Genomic DNA, 18,193 nt, shown 5'->3' with positions numbered 1-18,193 from the left:
TACGAAAGGGCCCACACACACACACACACACACACACACACACACACACACACATACACACACACACACACGGTTCCAAAACCCCGAATCCTCGACCACGACCCTTTTTAATGGTACAAATAGCAGGTCATCAATAAAGCTGCGGCTGTAGCGACCCGGAGGCCACCTGGAGTCCGTCAGCGCAGCGGAGTCTGATGAATATTTAAAGATTTATTGGCCTTGCCTCGGCTGGGGTTTGGTGTTTGGCAGATCGATGCTAACCTCGTCAGCTCGCTGATTAAGAGCGCATACCTGAAGCGCTAAGTCTGTGGAAGAAACCACACAGTGACACACAGCAGAGCCTGGCGCTAGCCGCTAATCGTCGTACTAGTGGCCTGCAGCATCGCTAGAGAAACACAAAAATACAAATAGAATAGAAGTTCAGTTCAGAGTTAGATTATATTATGATGATGTCAGCAGCCCTGAGCAGTACAACAGTCCTGGTGGTTCGGTGACGTTTATCAATAACTTATAAATAGTTCTGATCAGAGGAGGATCGATGGCTCCCTGCTGTGAGTCTTGGTTCCTCCCGAGGTTTCTTCCTCCAGCTCTGAGGGGTGTTTTTCTGCACTGTGGTCTTTGGTTTGCACACTGGGGGGTCTTAGGCTTATATGATTTGTTGATCTCCTCTTACTGATTCTGTAAAGCTGCTTTGTGACAACGGCAGTTATAAAAAGGGTTGGACTCTGCTGTTCGGACACGCAGGGGAAGTTCATTCCACCACTTCAGTGCAGTACAGTAAAAAGTCTGGACGCTCGTCGTCTGTGGATCTTAAAGGATGGCGGGTCGAGCCGAGCCGTACTTGAAGCTGGAAGGGCTCTCGGTGCGGATCGGCTTTTGACCATCGGCATCAAGTACGGAGGGGCTGGCTGGTCCAGTTTTGGCTTTGTAGACCAGAGTCGGGGTCTGAATCTGATGAGGGCAGCAGCTACAGGAAGCTACAGTGAAGAGAGAACGCAGGTACATTACGCTATGTTTCGTACACACATAGCGGACTGCGATAGGTACGGATTGGCACGCATTTAATGCACGGATTAACTGCCAAAGTTTAACCAGGACATTGTTTACTCGAGCCAGCTGTGAAATACAGCATAATAATGCAATTTTTAAAAATCGTACAGATAGTCTGAATAAGAAAACAACGACAAACGACTTTAGAAAAGCTATAAATTTTTTTTTTTTTTTTGAGAATTTAAGAACTTTCTAATGAACCTCTTCGAGTTTATCCTAAGATCGTTCGTACATTTTTCTTAGGAAAGCCCCAAATTCGAAACACATGTGGAATCAGAATGTGTTCACTGTGAGGAGTTTGACCTTTTCAGGTTCTAAGTGAAGGTAGGACATCAGAGCAGTTCGGTAAACGAGTCAGACGCTGAGAGTTCGCCGAGCAGCAGCCGCACGTCGCTAAGCGAAACCCCAGAAGGAGCCGCGTTCTGCGAGACGCCCGGCTGGGTGAAGCCACCCTCTGGACGCTATGGATTAATAAAAGATGGCACAGAACAACAAACAGCTGCTTGGCAGCCATTCCGCCTTGTAGCGGCTCCATGAACATGATGCACTGCCTCAAGAATTGTTTTTAAAGTCGCAGATTATATCAGCACGAGATCACAAACTCTGATCAAGCGCTAATTCACTTAGACGCTTTCGCTGCGTATGTAAATTACATGCAATATTAATAATTCTGTAATAGCAGGAGAGCGGCAGGCCGCCCGGGACTGTGAGGCGCTCTGCGGAAAAGAGATTCCAGTGCTTATGCTGATCTGAAGGCCACCTACATAGGAGCCTCAGAGCGCTTTCGGACGCTTTGAGTAACGGGTTTAAAGAGCAGTATTTATGAACGTCAATATAAATAATGAGACATTTTATAAAATAATCAACCTTATTGAGGAAGGGGGGTTTAAACTAAAGTGACTCTTATAACACTGTTATAACTGTTCTATAAACACGTATAAATATTACTTCAAGGGCAGTAAAATGTAGACCTCACATCAAAGATCATATTATATATATATATATATATATATATATATATATAAATAGCTTTTTAAAACACATTTAATTTTGTAATTATATAAACACTCCTAATTTAGATTCTCGTTCTTTATGATGTCACAACGTCTCAAATTACACATATCTTCAGCCTACAGCCCCGCCCATTCCCTATTAGGGTTATAAGGGGTGTTGCATTCCTTTATTTTGCTGCATGCAAACTTAGTTTTAGTTTTAAAGTTTTGAACACAGCAAAATAAAACAATCCAGCCAATCAGAACCAAGCTTATTTACATAAATCAGCATTGGTAGTAAAATGAGAGATTGGAAAATGCACACATAGAATAAATTACACACCTCATAAAACCACAGGGGTACGAGAATATGGGCCCTTTAAATAGACCTGTACTAAACAGGTTGTTGATATATGTAAATGAGCTCTGATCCGATTGGCTGGGCTGTGTTGCGTTGTGCCTTCTTCAGAAAGCAGTGCAGGCTGAAACACTCCGGGCGGGGCTAAACTGCTGTAGGCTGAATATGCAGATATATGTAAATGTGCAGGGTTTATAAAAACACAACGACCTCCTAATGGGCTGGTTTTGCAGCTGGGCCTCCGTATGTGGGGTGGGTTTAAAGAGACCGCTAATGTAGTATCCACTAGTTCCAGAACAGCGAGGGAAGGTGTGTTTTTACAGTATGGGCCCTTTAAATGCGTTACTCAGGGTTTACACGCGCGGACGTAGCCAAGAAGTGAGTCGTGTCGGGAGTCAGTGTAGACGTCTTCAGAGCCTCTAATTGTTTTCCTTCAGTCGGGACGGCTGGGAGACGTGAGGCAGGTGGAGGTGGGTTTTAATGAAAGGCCTCAAACCGGTGCGTCTAATGCGAAACTATGCGGAGGGAAAGCGTGGAGCCGCTTGTTTTGGGGTGAAGGCATGCTAGCACTTGCCAGGTAATCTGCAAATTGCACTCGGTTTGCGTATAAAAATTAAAAGTTTGGAGGGCATGAAAAGATTATTAACTTGCTTCTGCTTGCTGTGAACGCTCAAAAAAATGTCTCCTGTCTCCTCGCACCGTCCACCCTGTCTGATATGCCTCACAGGCCTCTCACACTGCGGATGGAACCAGACGTAAACTCCTCATTAGCATCGTTCCCCCTCACTGAGGCCTTTCGCTACGACTGTGTAAGTGAGGTCAGGCTGTTGGATGATCAGCACCCCTGAGTTCTGGATAAATAAGAGTAGCATGTGTTCCTGTTAGACACAGAAAGCCTCACTAATCAGAACGCCAGCACGGCTCCTGGCTGACAGGGCGGAGGCTCATTCAGGAGGAAACCTGACGCGAGATGAGATTAATATTCGGTCATAATTAGCAGCCCGAGGCGTTTAAAACCCATTTTTGCTCTTTTTTTTCCTTCGAGAGGCTTCCTGAAGCTCGGCCAAAGCGGCTATCGGGTTCCAGTTAGCAGCATGTGCATCACTGATTCTGCTTTGAACCTCGCCGCCGCAGAGGAACGACCTCATAAGGTCACAGTCTGGTGCGGCTACACCAGTAACCCCTTTACTAAAGTGAGCAATAAAGCTCGGGATCTTACTTTCCAACAAGCAGCAAAAACACAGAGCAGAAAGAAATGTCTGTCTAAGGCGGTCAGCATTATCCTTTTTCTCAAGGCCAGTTAGCATTAGCCGTTATGAGTAGGAAACTAGCATTAGGCTTTCCCAGCATAGAGTTATCATTATAGCCAGTTAGCATCATAAGGTCATGCGCTCCCGGTGTGGTGCAGCTACACCAGGAACTCCTTCTTCCAATAAAAGTGAGCAATGATTCTTACTTGCCAACATCTGAACAACGTTTAGCATTAAGTAGACAGAAATGCCTCAGAGGTCAGATTCATTTAAAACAGAGTTAGCATTAGCCTTTCTGAAAGGGCAGTTAGCATTAGCCTGACTTCTCCAGCCGCTTCTCCAGAGCTGTTTACCACAAAGTGAAGCTGTAAAAACCCAAAACAACATTCCAGCAGCTGAACCTATCTCGTCGAGCCCACCACTGCAATTAAAACGGCACTAGCAGCAATAATGTTTATTACAGCAGGGGGACGAGGAGAGTCCCTCACAGGAAGTGGTTTGAAGGGGTACAATGGTACATGAAACCTTTGTTGGGGGGGCTTTAATTTAAAAACTGTTAAAATATGACAAAATGAGGAGGTTATGAGCGGATTCCTCTGGCAGTTTATTAACAGAGAGTTTAATGCAGCGCAAGGTTGTCTGGAATCGTAATGTGTTGACTCAGCTGAGGGTTTAGCCACAGCGCTGTGGTCGGCTAGATCAGGCTTGGTGTTGGGAAATGATTTACTGCGTCTGGTTGCGTCTCTGCACCCCTTACCCCAAATTTAGTGGATCAGACCCCTGTAAAAGCCAGCATAAACCAGTATGAACCAGCATATACCAGCATATCGTCACCGTCCAAAAACATGTAGGTCTATTTCAGCTGATTCTGGAGTTTTTTTTTTATTGATTTCCATTCATCATCAGACCAGACATGCCTGTAGCTTCTTTCCACAGGCCCCATATTGACAGTAATAGAGCTGTACTGGATGAGAGTGTTTTAACGGGGAGTGTGTGTGTGTGTGTGTGTGTGTTTACTAGTGTAGAGTGAGGGTGGTGTGGTGATCAGTGTGTAGAATCGATCAGCAGAGCTTTCTGTGAGCTACCATGTTTTTACTGCTTTGCTCGTAGGACTGGGTTACGATCCTCTACCAGACAACTGCCAATTCATTAAAAATTTTATGAGAATTTTTTTATGTTCTTTGTAGGCATGCGGACGACGCCGGTGTCATCAGGACGCGCTCCTGGAGTCTCCTCCGCCAGCACCACCATTTTCCCTCACGCCGAGAAAGGTGCGTTCATGTTTACCTGCTTAAGAGAGTCCTATTCTATTGGCCCTACTCCTCTACAGGGACTAGTGTGAATGTGCGCAACACTGAAAAGTAGATGAATGCATTTATTAGAAGGGGTGTCCACAAACATTTGGCCATACTTAGGGGGTACTTTGAGTGTCCGCCTTACAATTACAATGCAAAACGGCAACCTTAGGGGACCAAGCACTGTACTCCAGCGTTTTTATACTGGACTGATTTCTTAAAACATCTCAAAATCAGACTTTTTGAAATCTGAGTAGTTGTTAAACATGCTGAAGTAAACAATTCCACAGTAATTAGCCATAAGTGTTCTCCCAGGAATGATCTCGCTGTTCCTCACCACGGTTTCCATGTATGTCATCATAACTAAGCTGCCATAATGCCATAAACGTGTGCATCAAACTTCCATTTGATCATCTTTCAGATCCGACTGGCCAGGGTCACCTAGCAACAGCCCTCATCATTGCCATGTCAACCATCTTCATCATGGCCATCGCCATCGTGATGATCATAATGTTCTACATCCTCAAGGCCAAGCCGAGCGGGCAAGGTGCGTCCAGAGTTTTGTGCCAGCTAGCCCGGCTAATCAGCCCGCCGTACCTTCACGCTGTAGCGAGCGATTAGCGTCACGTAATGTTAGTGCACTTGGAGCTAATATAGCGTAGGTTAGCCCTACTGCGGGCCACTGTGTTAGTCATGTCCCAGAACACAGTGTCAGTAATACCGCAGTAAGTAATAGCATATGAGCGCTGGATGGTGGTCCTGCAACTTGAGAAGCTTCTTGAAATGTATGAGTAAGCGCGCACACACACACTCACACACATATGCACACCCAGGGGACCAGGAACCACATTTTAAGCAGTCCTGGACTAAGTTTACAGATATTCGGCCGTGCATTCCAATATCATTCCCATTTCCACAGGCATTAAGTAAAACCAGCAGTGCTAGAAAGAGAGAGGGAGAGATTGCATTAGCGAATGCTAACCGACTCTGTCTTTTCAATGCCAGCTTGCTGCTCTGGACAGATCGTGAAGACCATGGAGGCTCCGACCAACAAGCAAGAGGAGAAGAAAGAAGTCAAAGGTAGGGGAAGTAGAAATGTAGAGGTAGAAATGACATGTAGGACTGATGGGGTAGGACAGCCCTCCCTCACCCGCCCCCTGTCACTCAGCGAGGCTGATCACTGTGCTAGCCTTGGGAGCACTGGTAGTTCCTATGCTCCACAGCTCAACACTAGGAGGTTTTGTACCCCTCTAGCCCACGCTCAGCATTAGGAAAGTTGACCTTAGGGTCATGGGCTCGCATCTGCTCCAGAGCTAGGGCTGGGTGATATGGTAAAAATACTATATCACGATATTTAACGTTTTTCTTGATACATGTAATCACAGACTCAACACATCAGTATCAGATTCTTATAAACGACTATCAGTGATTTATACTCAACATCTGCTGCTCTTCATCTAATTAACCCAGTCTAATTACACTGTTAGTAATGAAACCTGCAGCTGATCAGTGTTTATTAAACACTAAAAGTATCTTAGAAAAGCTTCGAAAAGCTTACTGTTATTAAAAAAATGATCACAATACGATAAAATATCATCATATTGCCCAGCTCAATCCAGAGCTATTGGTTCTATTGGTCATGCTGTGCTGGCTGGACTGGGGGGCGTCCAGGAGAAATCTAGAAACCAAGCTCCGTTCTTCAAACTAGCTCACAGGACCTCACCTACTTTCGTAGTATTGAACACCTCCACTGGAGTGCTTAGCTTCCCCTCTCTCTGAACGCCTCTTTAAGCCATGCACGCTCAGACGCTGCTGAGGTATAATGGTCTTTTTCAGAGGCAGAGTAAAAGGAGGGCCTCAAAATGGCATGCAGGAGAATGGCTTCTTCAATTATACTCACCGTGATTACAGACTTTAGCTGTCAGTTTAAGGCAAGGGGTTCAAGAACAGCTAACCGCTATGAGGTAAAAGCAGAGACAGATTGCTTTGTGCTCGGCACCACACACGTGCATAAAAGCCAGTCAGAGTCAAAAAGGGCTGTAAGCGAAAACACATGAGGTGCAGCCGACGGGGATTTTAACTGTCGATCAACACCTGCTGTGCACAGTGTCAAGTCCACATGCCCACAACTGTCAAAATGTGGACTGCGTCTTATCTTCCTCTCTACATCTTACTGTAAATACAGGCCGGTCTGAAGTGTGCCTATGTACAATTTACCACTTTAAAGGCCCTTAAAGTTGGAGCCGATTCAACTTATAGCTATTTAGCCAGGTGCAATGAAGCACAGCACTAGTGCTCGCCAATATGACCTCAAATCAGCATCACAATTAATTTACATTTTACCTTGATTATGATTAATGCTCGATTATGTAAGCTGCTCGAGTTGCTCAGCTGGCTCGGTGTTCACAATGTTGCTTCCCCGCCACAGGCTGGATGGTGGCTCAGCGATCTAATGCTACCACTATCCGAAAGCCGAGCCATGCTGTTTTGCCATCAGCAGCCAGAGTCAGGGGGCGCACAACTGGTCGTGCTCTCATCGGGTGGGTAGAATGGGCTTTCTCCCCCTCATCACTTCTAAGCGATGTTGGCCGGCACAGGCATCTGTTAGCTGGTGTGGTGGAGCTGGGGACAAAGTTTTTAATAAGCTATACACAAGAAAACGCAGCCAATCAGAACAGAGCTCATTTGCATATCCCATTCTTAATTCTCCTTGGGTTTGTAAAAATAAATGATGACGTTTTTTGCTTCATGAAAAGCAGAAGCAGAGTTTTTTTAAACAGGTCCGTTCACACTGAACTGAAGCGGGTCACTAAGCGAACCTGTTAAATGACTGCAGTGATGGCGTAGGTGGAACTGGAGAAATCACGGCTTGCGTTTCATTTAACAGTCAGGCTCACTGACAGACGGCACAAGTGTAGCTGGGAGCATGAATGGCATCATTGTGCGAGGCTGTGCCAACTCAGTGATTAACAGCCTGGTTTCCTCCGCTGTAGGTGAAGTGCCTGCTGGCTCGCTGCTCGCTCTGATCCTCAGGAGGATTACTCTTTACTCTTTTCCTCTTGTTATTTGTTTCACACAGAACTTCACAACAGAACCTTCCAAAGCGTCTAACTACTTTAACCCTCATTGTGCTTCATTATTGCAACAAAATAAGGCAGCGGCTGACTATACGCACTGATACTGCAGATATATATGTATATAACATAGGCACTGCTCATGTGCTTAAGTGCATTTGTACATATTGCATATACTGTATATGCGTTATATATATATATATATACACGTGTGTGTGTGTGTATTATATTATATGTATGTATGTATATATTGGTGCTGTCCAATGAAAAATGTGTGTCCAGTTTCCCCCATGGTTTGAACCCTGTAGCTGCCTCTGTACACTGTGTAATTAATTCAGGATGAATGGATCACTAGAAATGCTCTAAACTACTAATAACTCTTTAATACATCACCTTCCATTAAGAGTTAAGAGCATTTTTGCTTTCTCCTGTAAAGTCACCATTTTGGAGATACATGTTTTTCATTGGACAGCAACGATACATACATACACACACACACACACACACACATATTATATATTATATATCAGAGGTTTTGGGCCCCAATCCCATCACTCTACCCCCCCCCCCCCCCTCAGCAGTGAAAGAGTTCTACTGCAGAAGCTCCAGATCTCATCAGAACAGATAAAGCAGCTGAACATAAATCCAGTAAAAAGGAGAAACAAGAGCTTCTCATTCTGAAAAAAGAAAGTAGTGAGATCTTGTCGGTGAGCTAGTCTGAAGAACAGAGCTCGGTTCCTCCAGGGTTCTCCTGGACACCCCCCCAGTCCAGCCAGCACAGCGTGGAGGATGTTCTAATGATGAACACAGTGATTGAGAACCATGACTATTCTACTGTATACTGGATTATACTGTATGTAATGCTAATCAATACTGGTGATTCATTTCTGTGAGTATTCAAGAAAACTGGGTTCTGGGTTGTTTGGCACACTTCGCTGATGAAATGCTCGTTAATCACACTCTTGATTGCCATTTTCAGAGAATGTGGTGATATTCGCTGAGAAAGACGAGTTCGACAAGCTCAAGCCCCCTCCTCCAAAAGCAGTGAAAAGGTGAGCCCACACACCCCCTGTGTGATCAACACTGAGGGATAAATCTCCTCAGCCTAATTAAAGCACAAGGCCAGAGCCCGGCCGGATTCTCAGAGCTGGATTTAGACGTGCAGAAGAGTAGATGAAGATATATAAGGGAGTGTTTTCGCCCGGACTGCTTCTGGAATGAGGCACACTGCAACTCCGCCCACTGCAACAGAGCTCATTTACATAGACAACAGCAAAAGTTTGTGGACGCCCAAAAGTTGCACCCATTGTTGACACAGATGTGCAAATGCACACACACACACACACACACACACACACACACACACACACACACACAGCTTGTCTAGTCCCTGTAGAGAAGGACTGCCAATAGAATAGGACTCTCCGGAGCAGATCAGCAACATCAGCAGGAAAGAAGATCTCCAAGATCAGTGCTGGTGACCAACACTGGAGATCCAAACAGTCAATCTTTATGTCCACCTCAGCAAAAGTGATTATGAGCTGCCGGGTTTCTCGCAGAGCGTCTAGAACGTTTTAAATACGACAGGAAGAAGAAAGCCAGTGCAGTCTGTGAGGCCTCAAAGAGGCTGTTTTTTTAGCTTTATCAGATTTTCTGCTGGAGATTCTACCGGTAATTAAGTCACCGCAGGACAAGTTCCAGCAGTGAAGTGTAGCTGCTAGCTGTTTTAGCAGGATGGGAACGCTCTGCTAAGTGTGGGAGTTGTGGTGAGCGCGAGTTCGGCCGTGCCCCTCGCACGGGCATGACATGGAAAAAACAAGCTCACTTGATCACACCAACAAAACTCCCCCACCTCCCACCTTCGCTTTGACTGGAAACATTATGTGGCTAACATGGGGTGGGGGGTGGGTGCTGAAGTGAGGCCCCGTGGCTGCAGGCTCTGCAGAGATGCTCATTTTGCACAAACATAATCGACTGCAGTAATTATGAGACACCGCTGCCAAAACCACCACCAGGTGAAAACAGCTCTGAACGAGAAGAAGACGACAGAGAGAGAGAGAGAGAGAGAGAGAGAGAGAGACAAACAAACAAACAGTATAGAAAGAAAAAAAAAAAACAGTAAATTAAAAAAAGTACATAAAAACAGTAAATTAAGAAGTGAAAGTCAATTTAAAAACAAAACATACAAAACATTAACTTAAAAAAAACCTAAAAAGGTAAAATTAGAGACAAAAAAACAGTAAATAAAAACAAAGTAAATAAAAAACAGCAAATGAGAAATAGTAAATAAAACAGTAAAAAAGTAAATAAAAAACAGTAAATTAAAAAGGTAAATTTAAAACAGTAAATACAAAACAAACATTAAATAAAAAACAGTAAATTACAAACAGCAAATGAGAATCAGTGAATAAAAAACAAACAGTAAAGAAAGTAAATAAAAAATGTACATAAATTAAAAACAGTGAATCAAAATCAATAAATAAAATTAGTACATTTAAAACAATAATAAATTAAAAGCAAAAGAGTATTTTTAAAAGAAACAGCAAATAAAACAAAATAACAAAATCATGAAGGTGATCCACGTCCAGCCGTACTGCAGAGTCTCAGTCCTGACGTCTGACTGAAAGGCTGTAAAAACGCTGCAGCTTCTCTCTGTTCTCACTCAGCTCTGTTAGCCTGCGCTACACTCAGCACCACCAGTGTGAATCTGCCTTACTGAAAGACCGTGTTTACAACCAAGAGACCTCCTCCTCCTCCTCCTCCTCCTCCTCCTCCTCCTCAGACTGTGAGGGCGCATAGTGCGGCCTAGCGGCACATGCCAAAGGATGTGCTAATGCAGGCTAGCGGTTGCCAACCCAACTCAGGTATTGGGTGTCTGTGAAACAATGGTGTTCTGTTAGCATCTCTGAGCTGCCTTTGTCAACAAGGTGCTTTTAGCCTGGAAGGAAGGCGAGGGCTGTGACTCTTCAATTTAGAGATTAGCCTAGCTCCAAGCTAAAAACAAGACGCTAGTCACTGCCCTGAAGGCTAATCACTGGCTTTTTTTAAGGGATTTTTTTGAGGAAGCTTGTTTTTGAGGTAGCGTAACATCATCTCTCATAAGTGCAGCAACCACAGGTCTAGCGCCTCTGCTGGCTGGTTGCAGTATAACCTGTAGCTCCGCCCAGTTTCCTTCTCATGGTCCTCCTCTAAACGGTCTCTCCAGCTCCAGTGTGTCCAGACTCCAGCAGTTAGTCTCCCTGTACTGATATCGGCCCATTTTCTATTTCCCCCAGAAATCAGTTTTAACCCTTACTCTGCTCTATCGTAAGAAGGCGGGGCTACATTTAGGAATGCAGTGATTGACAGACAGACAGTCTTGTCTGGAAGAGAGCGCTCGTCTGCAGCAGGACCTGCATGGCGTCCTTTCTGTTCAGTACATGGAGGAGCTGAGCTGTAGAGGAACTTACATGAGCTGCACTTTTACTGCTGGAGCGTCCACTTACCGGACAGACTGGGAGTCCAGGGGGAAATTCTGGAAGCTCAGTGAAGATGGTCTGAGACACCTCTAGTCTGCTAAATGCAGCATGTAAAAGAGGATGATATGATTGATTTGGTGTTAAATGTCTGTATAGCAGTCTCCGAGGCGATGATTAGCTCTAGTTGTGGGGATGCTAACACATTACCAACTGACCCCATTAACTTTAATGTCCTGTTTTTTTTCGTCCAGTGAAAACGACGCGTCATCAGAGAACGAGCAGCTTCTGAGCCGCAGCATCGACAGCGACGAAGAGGCGGCACAAGAGAAGCAGGGCGCCACTGACCTCTGCCTGTTGTCGCTCGTCCACCTCACCCGAGACAAGGCCTGCTCCATCAGCACCATCAACAACAACAACAACTGCAGCAGCAAAGCCATGGGGGTGAGGGTCTGGCTAACACTACGCAACACACACGGTCATGTCATTCCATTGGCTAATCGGGTCAGATATAATATATATAGTGAAATTACATCAGATTTTATAATTGCAGCCTTTCTGATTACTGACACGTGTTGGAATAGGCCTACAAGAAGAACTATCTGCTTCATTCAGTCGAGATCATTCTATATGGGCCTAAAGAACCCATAAAGAACCTCCTTCGAACATCTTGAGTCATTAATCAAATGCGGCAACCTTAAGGAGTCCCACGAGGTTCAATTCTAGGGCCGATGAAACTGATAACTGTTAATTATATTAAGGGTGTAGCTTTGTGTTGCAGCCACACTGTGCACACTTCAGTTCAGACAGAAGATTCAGAAAACAAAAAAAATAGAACCAAAAAACTTGTAACAAGTGGAAAGTCATTTTAATGGATTCTAAAAAATAACATTAATATTATATTAATGCATGTAAGAAACCATTTAACCAGCCAGAGCCATCAGAGCTAGGGAACCGAGGGTCGGAGGCCAGCAGAGTTCCCCAAACACATCCCAATGCTGGGGGGCTTTATACCCCTCTAGCCCACGCCTGGCATTAGGCAGCATGGAGCCAATAGGGTCATGATGCTGATCTGCTCCAGAGAGTCCTATTCTATTGGCAGTACTTCTTCTCTACAGGGACTAGACCAGCTGTGTGTGTGCATTTGCACATCTGTGTCAGCAATGGGTTCAACTTAAAGAAGCGGAATGCGTTCTTTAGTAGGGGTGTCCACAAACTTTTGACAGCTTAGCTTTAACTTGTTACAGATTTTTTGCTTTTTTATTTATATTTTATATATATATATATATATATATATTATAAAAATCATAATTAACTGTATTAAAATTATTAGAGATTTTGGAAATGCTGCAATATTGATTTTTTTTTAGTTACTGAATCATAACATCGGCCCAGTAAACGAGTCCTCTGTCGGCTCTGATGTTGGTGGTTCAGATCGGATCAGGACGTTCCTGAAAAGCTGGTGTTTAGCTTGGTGTTTTTTTGCAGGCGTTTGATATATAAACCGAAATAAACTCAGCTTGACCCGCACGTCACTTAACATGAACACAACACAGCAGCGACATCAAAAGACCACTCCGCTCAGCCAACTGTGGAACCACTGCTCCGTTCTCAGAGCCTAATATGTGATGTTGGTTCAGGTTTCCACACACACTCACACACTCAGTGTGACTCACCCGGGCTCCTTGTCTTTTCCCTGTCGTTGCAGATTCACAGTCGGAGGAAAAAAATCCTGGACTTGTACACAAAAGCTTGCAGTGTTGCAGAGGGTGAGTCTCTCCTTTATAACACGCTGAAATCCTGCAGACAACGTAGACATTGTTAAAGCCATCAGGACGATGATACCTGCTAATGAGATTCTGTGTGTTGCATCACACCTTTTAAAAAGAGCCCCTGAGGATGTCTGAAGCCTCTGCAGCTTTAAGGCCTGGGGGTGACCTGCAAAGACAAGAGAAGGTCCTGTCTCAGAAACGCTACCTTTACAGGAGTGACAGGGCATTCACATTAAACGTTCCTGCGTAGTTCAGAGACAAACTGACCCACTCTGATCTGAATGGAAGCAGGAGACGGTCGCCATGACTACAACAACACAGATACAGCCCATAATTTATCTCCTATCTAAACCCACCAGTGCAGCTACACGAGTCTTCTGAGTTTTATATGGAATGATGATGATGATGATGACGATGATGATGATGAAGGTAAAATAGTGAATAGAGAATCTGAACTAATGCAGTTCTCTTTAGGGACTACTTTCTGTAGCTGCACTACACCCTGCAGCATGTATCCCTCCACCATTTTAATGATCTGGTTCTAAAAGCAGGTTCTAGAGCCGAACTCTTCTCAGAACTCTGGTAGAACAGTGTCTCAGGCATCAGGCAGCGTCTTCATCACCATTAGGTGAAGAACTTTCTGTGAGGAGCTTTTATTAGAGCTTCAGACGTCTGCTTCCCCTCACCTCCACTGTAGAACCACAGCTCTGACTTGGGGAGCTTATCTAGAACCTCCACTGTAGAACAGCTCTGACTGGGGGAGGTTATCTAGAACCGAGCGTTTTTACACAAATTGTAACAAGGCAACTGTGGATGGTTTCATTGGTTCGGGCATAATGAAATGTACACAGGACATAAAGAGCAGCTGATGTTTGGGGTGAAGGTGTACAGGACAGAGTTAGAAGGTTTTCCCAGAACATGGACCACATTACAGAAGTCGCAGTCCATCTGTAAAGCGGTGTATCTGGGCCATGAGTGTGTTTGTCCAAAGCGTTTTTGTTTGTTTTAGAATAAATACAAATAAACAATGCATTGTGGGAGGCGAGTGTGTTAGTTTAACCACTCCCAGAGCTCTACTGGAGGAAGGCCAGTATCCCCAGTTCCCACCCAACATCTAGTTTATTTAATCAGTCTTTGGTTAAAGTAGATCAGCTGAGCTGTAGATCAGGTAGACACTCTCACTGACCACTGACTTTATGTTTATTTGGGTTTATTTTAATGTTATATAGAGTTAATTAAAGGTAAACACTCTCACTTACCACTGACTTTATGTTTATTTGGGTTTATTCTAATGTTATATAGAGTTAATTACAGGTAGACACTCTCACTGACCACTGACTTTATGTTTATTTGGGTTTATTCTAATGTTATATAGAGTTAATTACAGGTAGACACTCTCACTGACCACTGACTTTATGTTTATTTGGGTTTATTCTAATGTTATATAGAGTTAATTACAGGTAGACACTCTCACTGACCACTGACTATGTTTATTTGGGTTTATTCTAATGTTATATAGAGTTAATTACAGGTAGACAGTCTCACACTGCTAAGATACAGATACAGATCGTTTTAAACGGTCGTTTTTAATCATATAGGTCTGTGTTAGACAGTAATACTGGCTGTGGCTTTTTCAGAGAACACTTTTTGGAGTCCTGTATTTTACTTTTTTTGGTTGTTTTTTTTAAAGTACACTATAAAAGTGTGGTTTGCCGGGTCACTGAGCGAGTTTTCCTCCGTGCATCTGGAGAGAGTGAGTGCTTTTGTTGTTCGTTTGCTATTCCGAGGACATCTGTCACGCATCTTGTATCTTGAATACATTAAGGCTGAGCAAACAAAAGCAGGACATTTGGAACCCCGCTTTTTTCCATGGAGATGTACGTGTGTGTTTTCTTGATGTTTTGACAGCGAAATGAATGCCACCTGGAGTGGCACTGTTCAGAATTAACACTGACCTTTCCAGAGCTTGGGATAACACTTTCCAGACAAAGTCAGACAAATTTCTAATGTCGTCCTGATTGTTATTCGGACCACCTTGATTTGAAGGGCACAGCCCGAGCGCCGGTGGCTGCTGCGGGGGAATAAATGGCCGTCAAGTCAGGAATGGGCTCGGACTAGACCCGTGAACTAACCTGGACCGAGGCAACTAAACGTGTCCACGTCCAACAGCCAACCCAAAAGGCTTTAAGAAAAATATCTGGATGTTCTCAGGCGTTCTCAGGCCACTCAGTCGCTGGAGACCACCAAAGCTTGTCCCGCAAATATTCACAGAACCGTGTGCCAAGCTGTTAGAAAACAATTTCTATGTAAACTCAATTGTAGGCCCGTTTGGTCTGTTTTGCTTTGCTTTACGCACCAGCTGAAACATTCTCTGTTGCAAAACAGTGGATTCGAGCCTCTCCGGCCTGGAACGCTTCAAAAAGCCTTTTTAAAAGAACGTCTTTCATTCAATTCGAGCAATTATACAAATGATGTGGTGTCAAACAGCATTCATCACTCTCAGCTTTGAAAATATTTTTCTCCTGCTTGCAGATGGACTGAAAACCTTGTTGGGTCTGCTCTCAGTTTCAAGGGCTAATGATTTCTGGGAATTGAAAAATTACATTTCTGCCATTTTAGTTCAATTTTAGTCACTAAAATCAAGCTTTCATTGAAATTCTGAAAGTATTGCAGCTCAAACACTCTGGTTGGCAACAAAACAGCTGTAACTCCTTAAACCCTGTAACTTCAGTTCTTCACCCTCAAAACTGCATTTACTTTATGTAAAATCATAAGCCCTAAAATAGAACCCTGTGGGACTAAATATGCTAAGCTATGATCAAATAATTCCTAGTAGTTACTGCACTGAACAGCAGGATTTATAACAGAATTATAAAGCTAAGGCTCAAAAGGTTCAATTCCTGGAGTATGAACTGACTGAGGAATCAACCAAATCACACTCAGATTTCCAGTGGGTGGAACCAGTTTTACCCGGATGCCAAACATGTCATGGCTGACTGACTGAATCTGGGGTCAGAGATCGATGCCTGGACATGGTTTTCTGTACGGCACCTCGTTCTCGCTTTATCCTCATGTCTATGTGTCCCCTTGTCTCTTGTCTCCTGCAGGCCTAAGCCCCATAGAGCTCCCCTTCGACTGCCTGGAGCGCACCAGTCGCATGCTCAGCTCCACCTACAGCACGGACCGGGCCGTGGTGAAGACGTGGAGGCACCTGGCCGAGAGTTTCGGCCTTCGGAGGGACGAGATCGGGGGCATGACTGACGGGATGCAGCTCTTCGACCGGGTCAGCACCGCCGGCTACAGCATCCCGGACCTGCTGACCCGGCTTGTCCAGATCGAGAGGCTGGACGTGGTGGAGGCTCTCTGCTTCGACATCCTCGGGGAACCTGAGAGCGGAGCGCCCCCTCCCAGGCAACACCTGACCCTTTCTTCCCGCTGCGCAAGCGTGTAAGAACCCGGACACTTTCCTTGCTCCGAATCACATGAAGAAAACCCACCCTGCAGGGGTGAAGACGCCGACCGAGACGGCGGAGGCGTCCCTGCGCTGTGGGACTGTTTTTAATTCGCTCCATTACGCTGACAGGACAGACGGCTTGAGACTTTGCAGTCTAGGACGGAACCGACGGAAGTTCTCTTCAGATTCGACACAAACTGGTGCTGGTATTTTCAGGGCTTCCCTCAGAACTTTGCTTTGGCACGTCTGAACAGGACAGGTCTCCAATGGTTGTAGAGTTAGCGCTGGACGCCAGTATTAAGGACATTTCCCTGAGAAGAGGCATCAAGATTTTCTTGATCTGAAGCTTTGTGGCTCTCCATGGTTTCTGACAACATCTAGGTTGAGCAGATTCGCATGGCTCCACTTCTGAGACTTTGGAAAGCGATGTTCTGATGTTTGCTGATGTGAGAAATGTGAGTCACGAGTCACTTCACGTGTGTTAATTTTGAGTTTTTAGAGGAGAATTTTTTAACGTAGGTTCATTAGGAGACACAGGCATTGTACAAAATTCAACCAACTAAACAACAGGTCCAGGAACACCTTCAACTAACGAGCATCTCATCACAGAAACATCGGCACCCATCGACAGCCGGGCCTTGCTCTCTCTCTCTGGGGTGGGTAGATGGTGCTATACCCCCACATCACTCTAGTTCGTCGCCAGCCAGTCACTGTCGTCTGCTAGCCGGTGCATCGGAGTTGGGTATATGGCACTTCCCTCTAGGCGTGTTGGTTGGTTGCCTGGTGACGTCGCATCGGCAGCAGTTCGAAAAACAGGCGTGGCTAGCTACGCACGGGTCTTGCCCTCACTAGCGTACGGGTAGGGTAATTGGCCATCTAAATTGGGGAGAAAATGAATTAAAAAAAACAAAAATAAAAAAAAAAAAAAATAAAGAGGCAAAACAACGTGAAACATTTGACCAGTCTGGGGTTTGAACCTCAGGCTGTATTCGAAAGGACTGGATGACAGAGACTGAAAAGTGACCAAACTGCAGTACAGTTTTTAACCTCGCCTGCAAGCTCCGCCCATGTTAATACCCCACCCCCCAGAGTTTTTCTTCACAATCAGTGCATTTTACAGGAGTCATGTGGTGATATGTAAAGGGGTGCGTCAAAAAAGGTGATGGAGACAGGCGGAGGGAGTGCTTGCCACTCAGAGGTCACACAGCGTGGCTAATTTTCCTTTACCGTGCAAGTGCAAACAAGATAGCAGCTTGCATTTCGGCCACAGTGGGAGTGAACGGGGCCGCACTGTCCACTCATATACAGTCTACGGTTACTAGCGTAGCTATTAAAGCTGTGTGAGCTCACTAAAACTCTAGCTGCAATATATTTGATGCTAGCTAGCAGGCTTGCTAATCAAACTCAGTCAGTGGTTTGGATTTTTCTCTCTGGATAAACGTTTGCGAGGCTTAACTTTAGTGAGTATTTAAGAGTCTGAGTCACTGACTCGA

The 18,193-nt window shown here is 44.8% G+C and overlaps 1 protein-coding gene across 1 annotated transcript in view; it reads left to right on the top strand.

Annotated features, from left to right (window-relative positions):
- Positions 1-16,740, top strand: part of edar (ectodysplasin A receptor) — a 40,797-nt gene extending 24,057 nt beyond the window's left edge. Inside the window, exons 6-12 of the mRNA XM_072685294.1 lie at positions 4,838-4,921; positions 5,367-5,492; positions 5,951-6,025; positions 8,999-9,071; positions 11,729-11,918; positions 13,183-13,243; positions 16,354-16,740. Of these exons, the coding sequence (XP_072541395.1) occupies positions 4,838-4,921; positions 5,367-5,492; positions 5,951-6,025; positions 8,999-9,071; positions 11,729-11,918; positions 13,183-13,243; positions 16,354-16,697 (953 nt within the window). The 3' untranslated portion in view covers positions 16,698-16,740. The remainder of the gene's footprint in view (positions 1-4,837; positions 4,922-5,366; positions 5,493-5,950; positions 6,026-8,998; positions 9,072-11,728; positions 11,919-13,182; positions 13,244-16,353) is intronic.
- Positions 16,741-18,193: the final 1,453 nt, after the last annotated feature.

The sequence above is a fragment of the Salminus brasiliensis genome, chromosome 8 (genome assembly GCF_030463535.1).
Source record: "Salminus brasiliensis chromosome 8, fSalBra1.hap2, whole genome shotgun sequence".
In the NCBI taxonomy this organism is placed as follows: domain Eukaryota; kingdom Metazoa; phylum Chordata; class Actinopteri; order Characiformes; family Bryconidae; genus Salminus; species Salminus brasiliensis.
The sequence above is the reverse complement of the archived record's forward strand: the minus strand, read 5'-3'. Positions and strand labels throughout refer to the sequence as shown.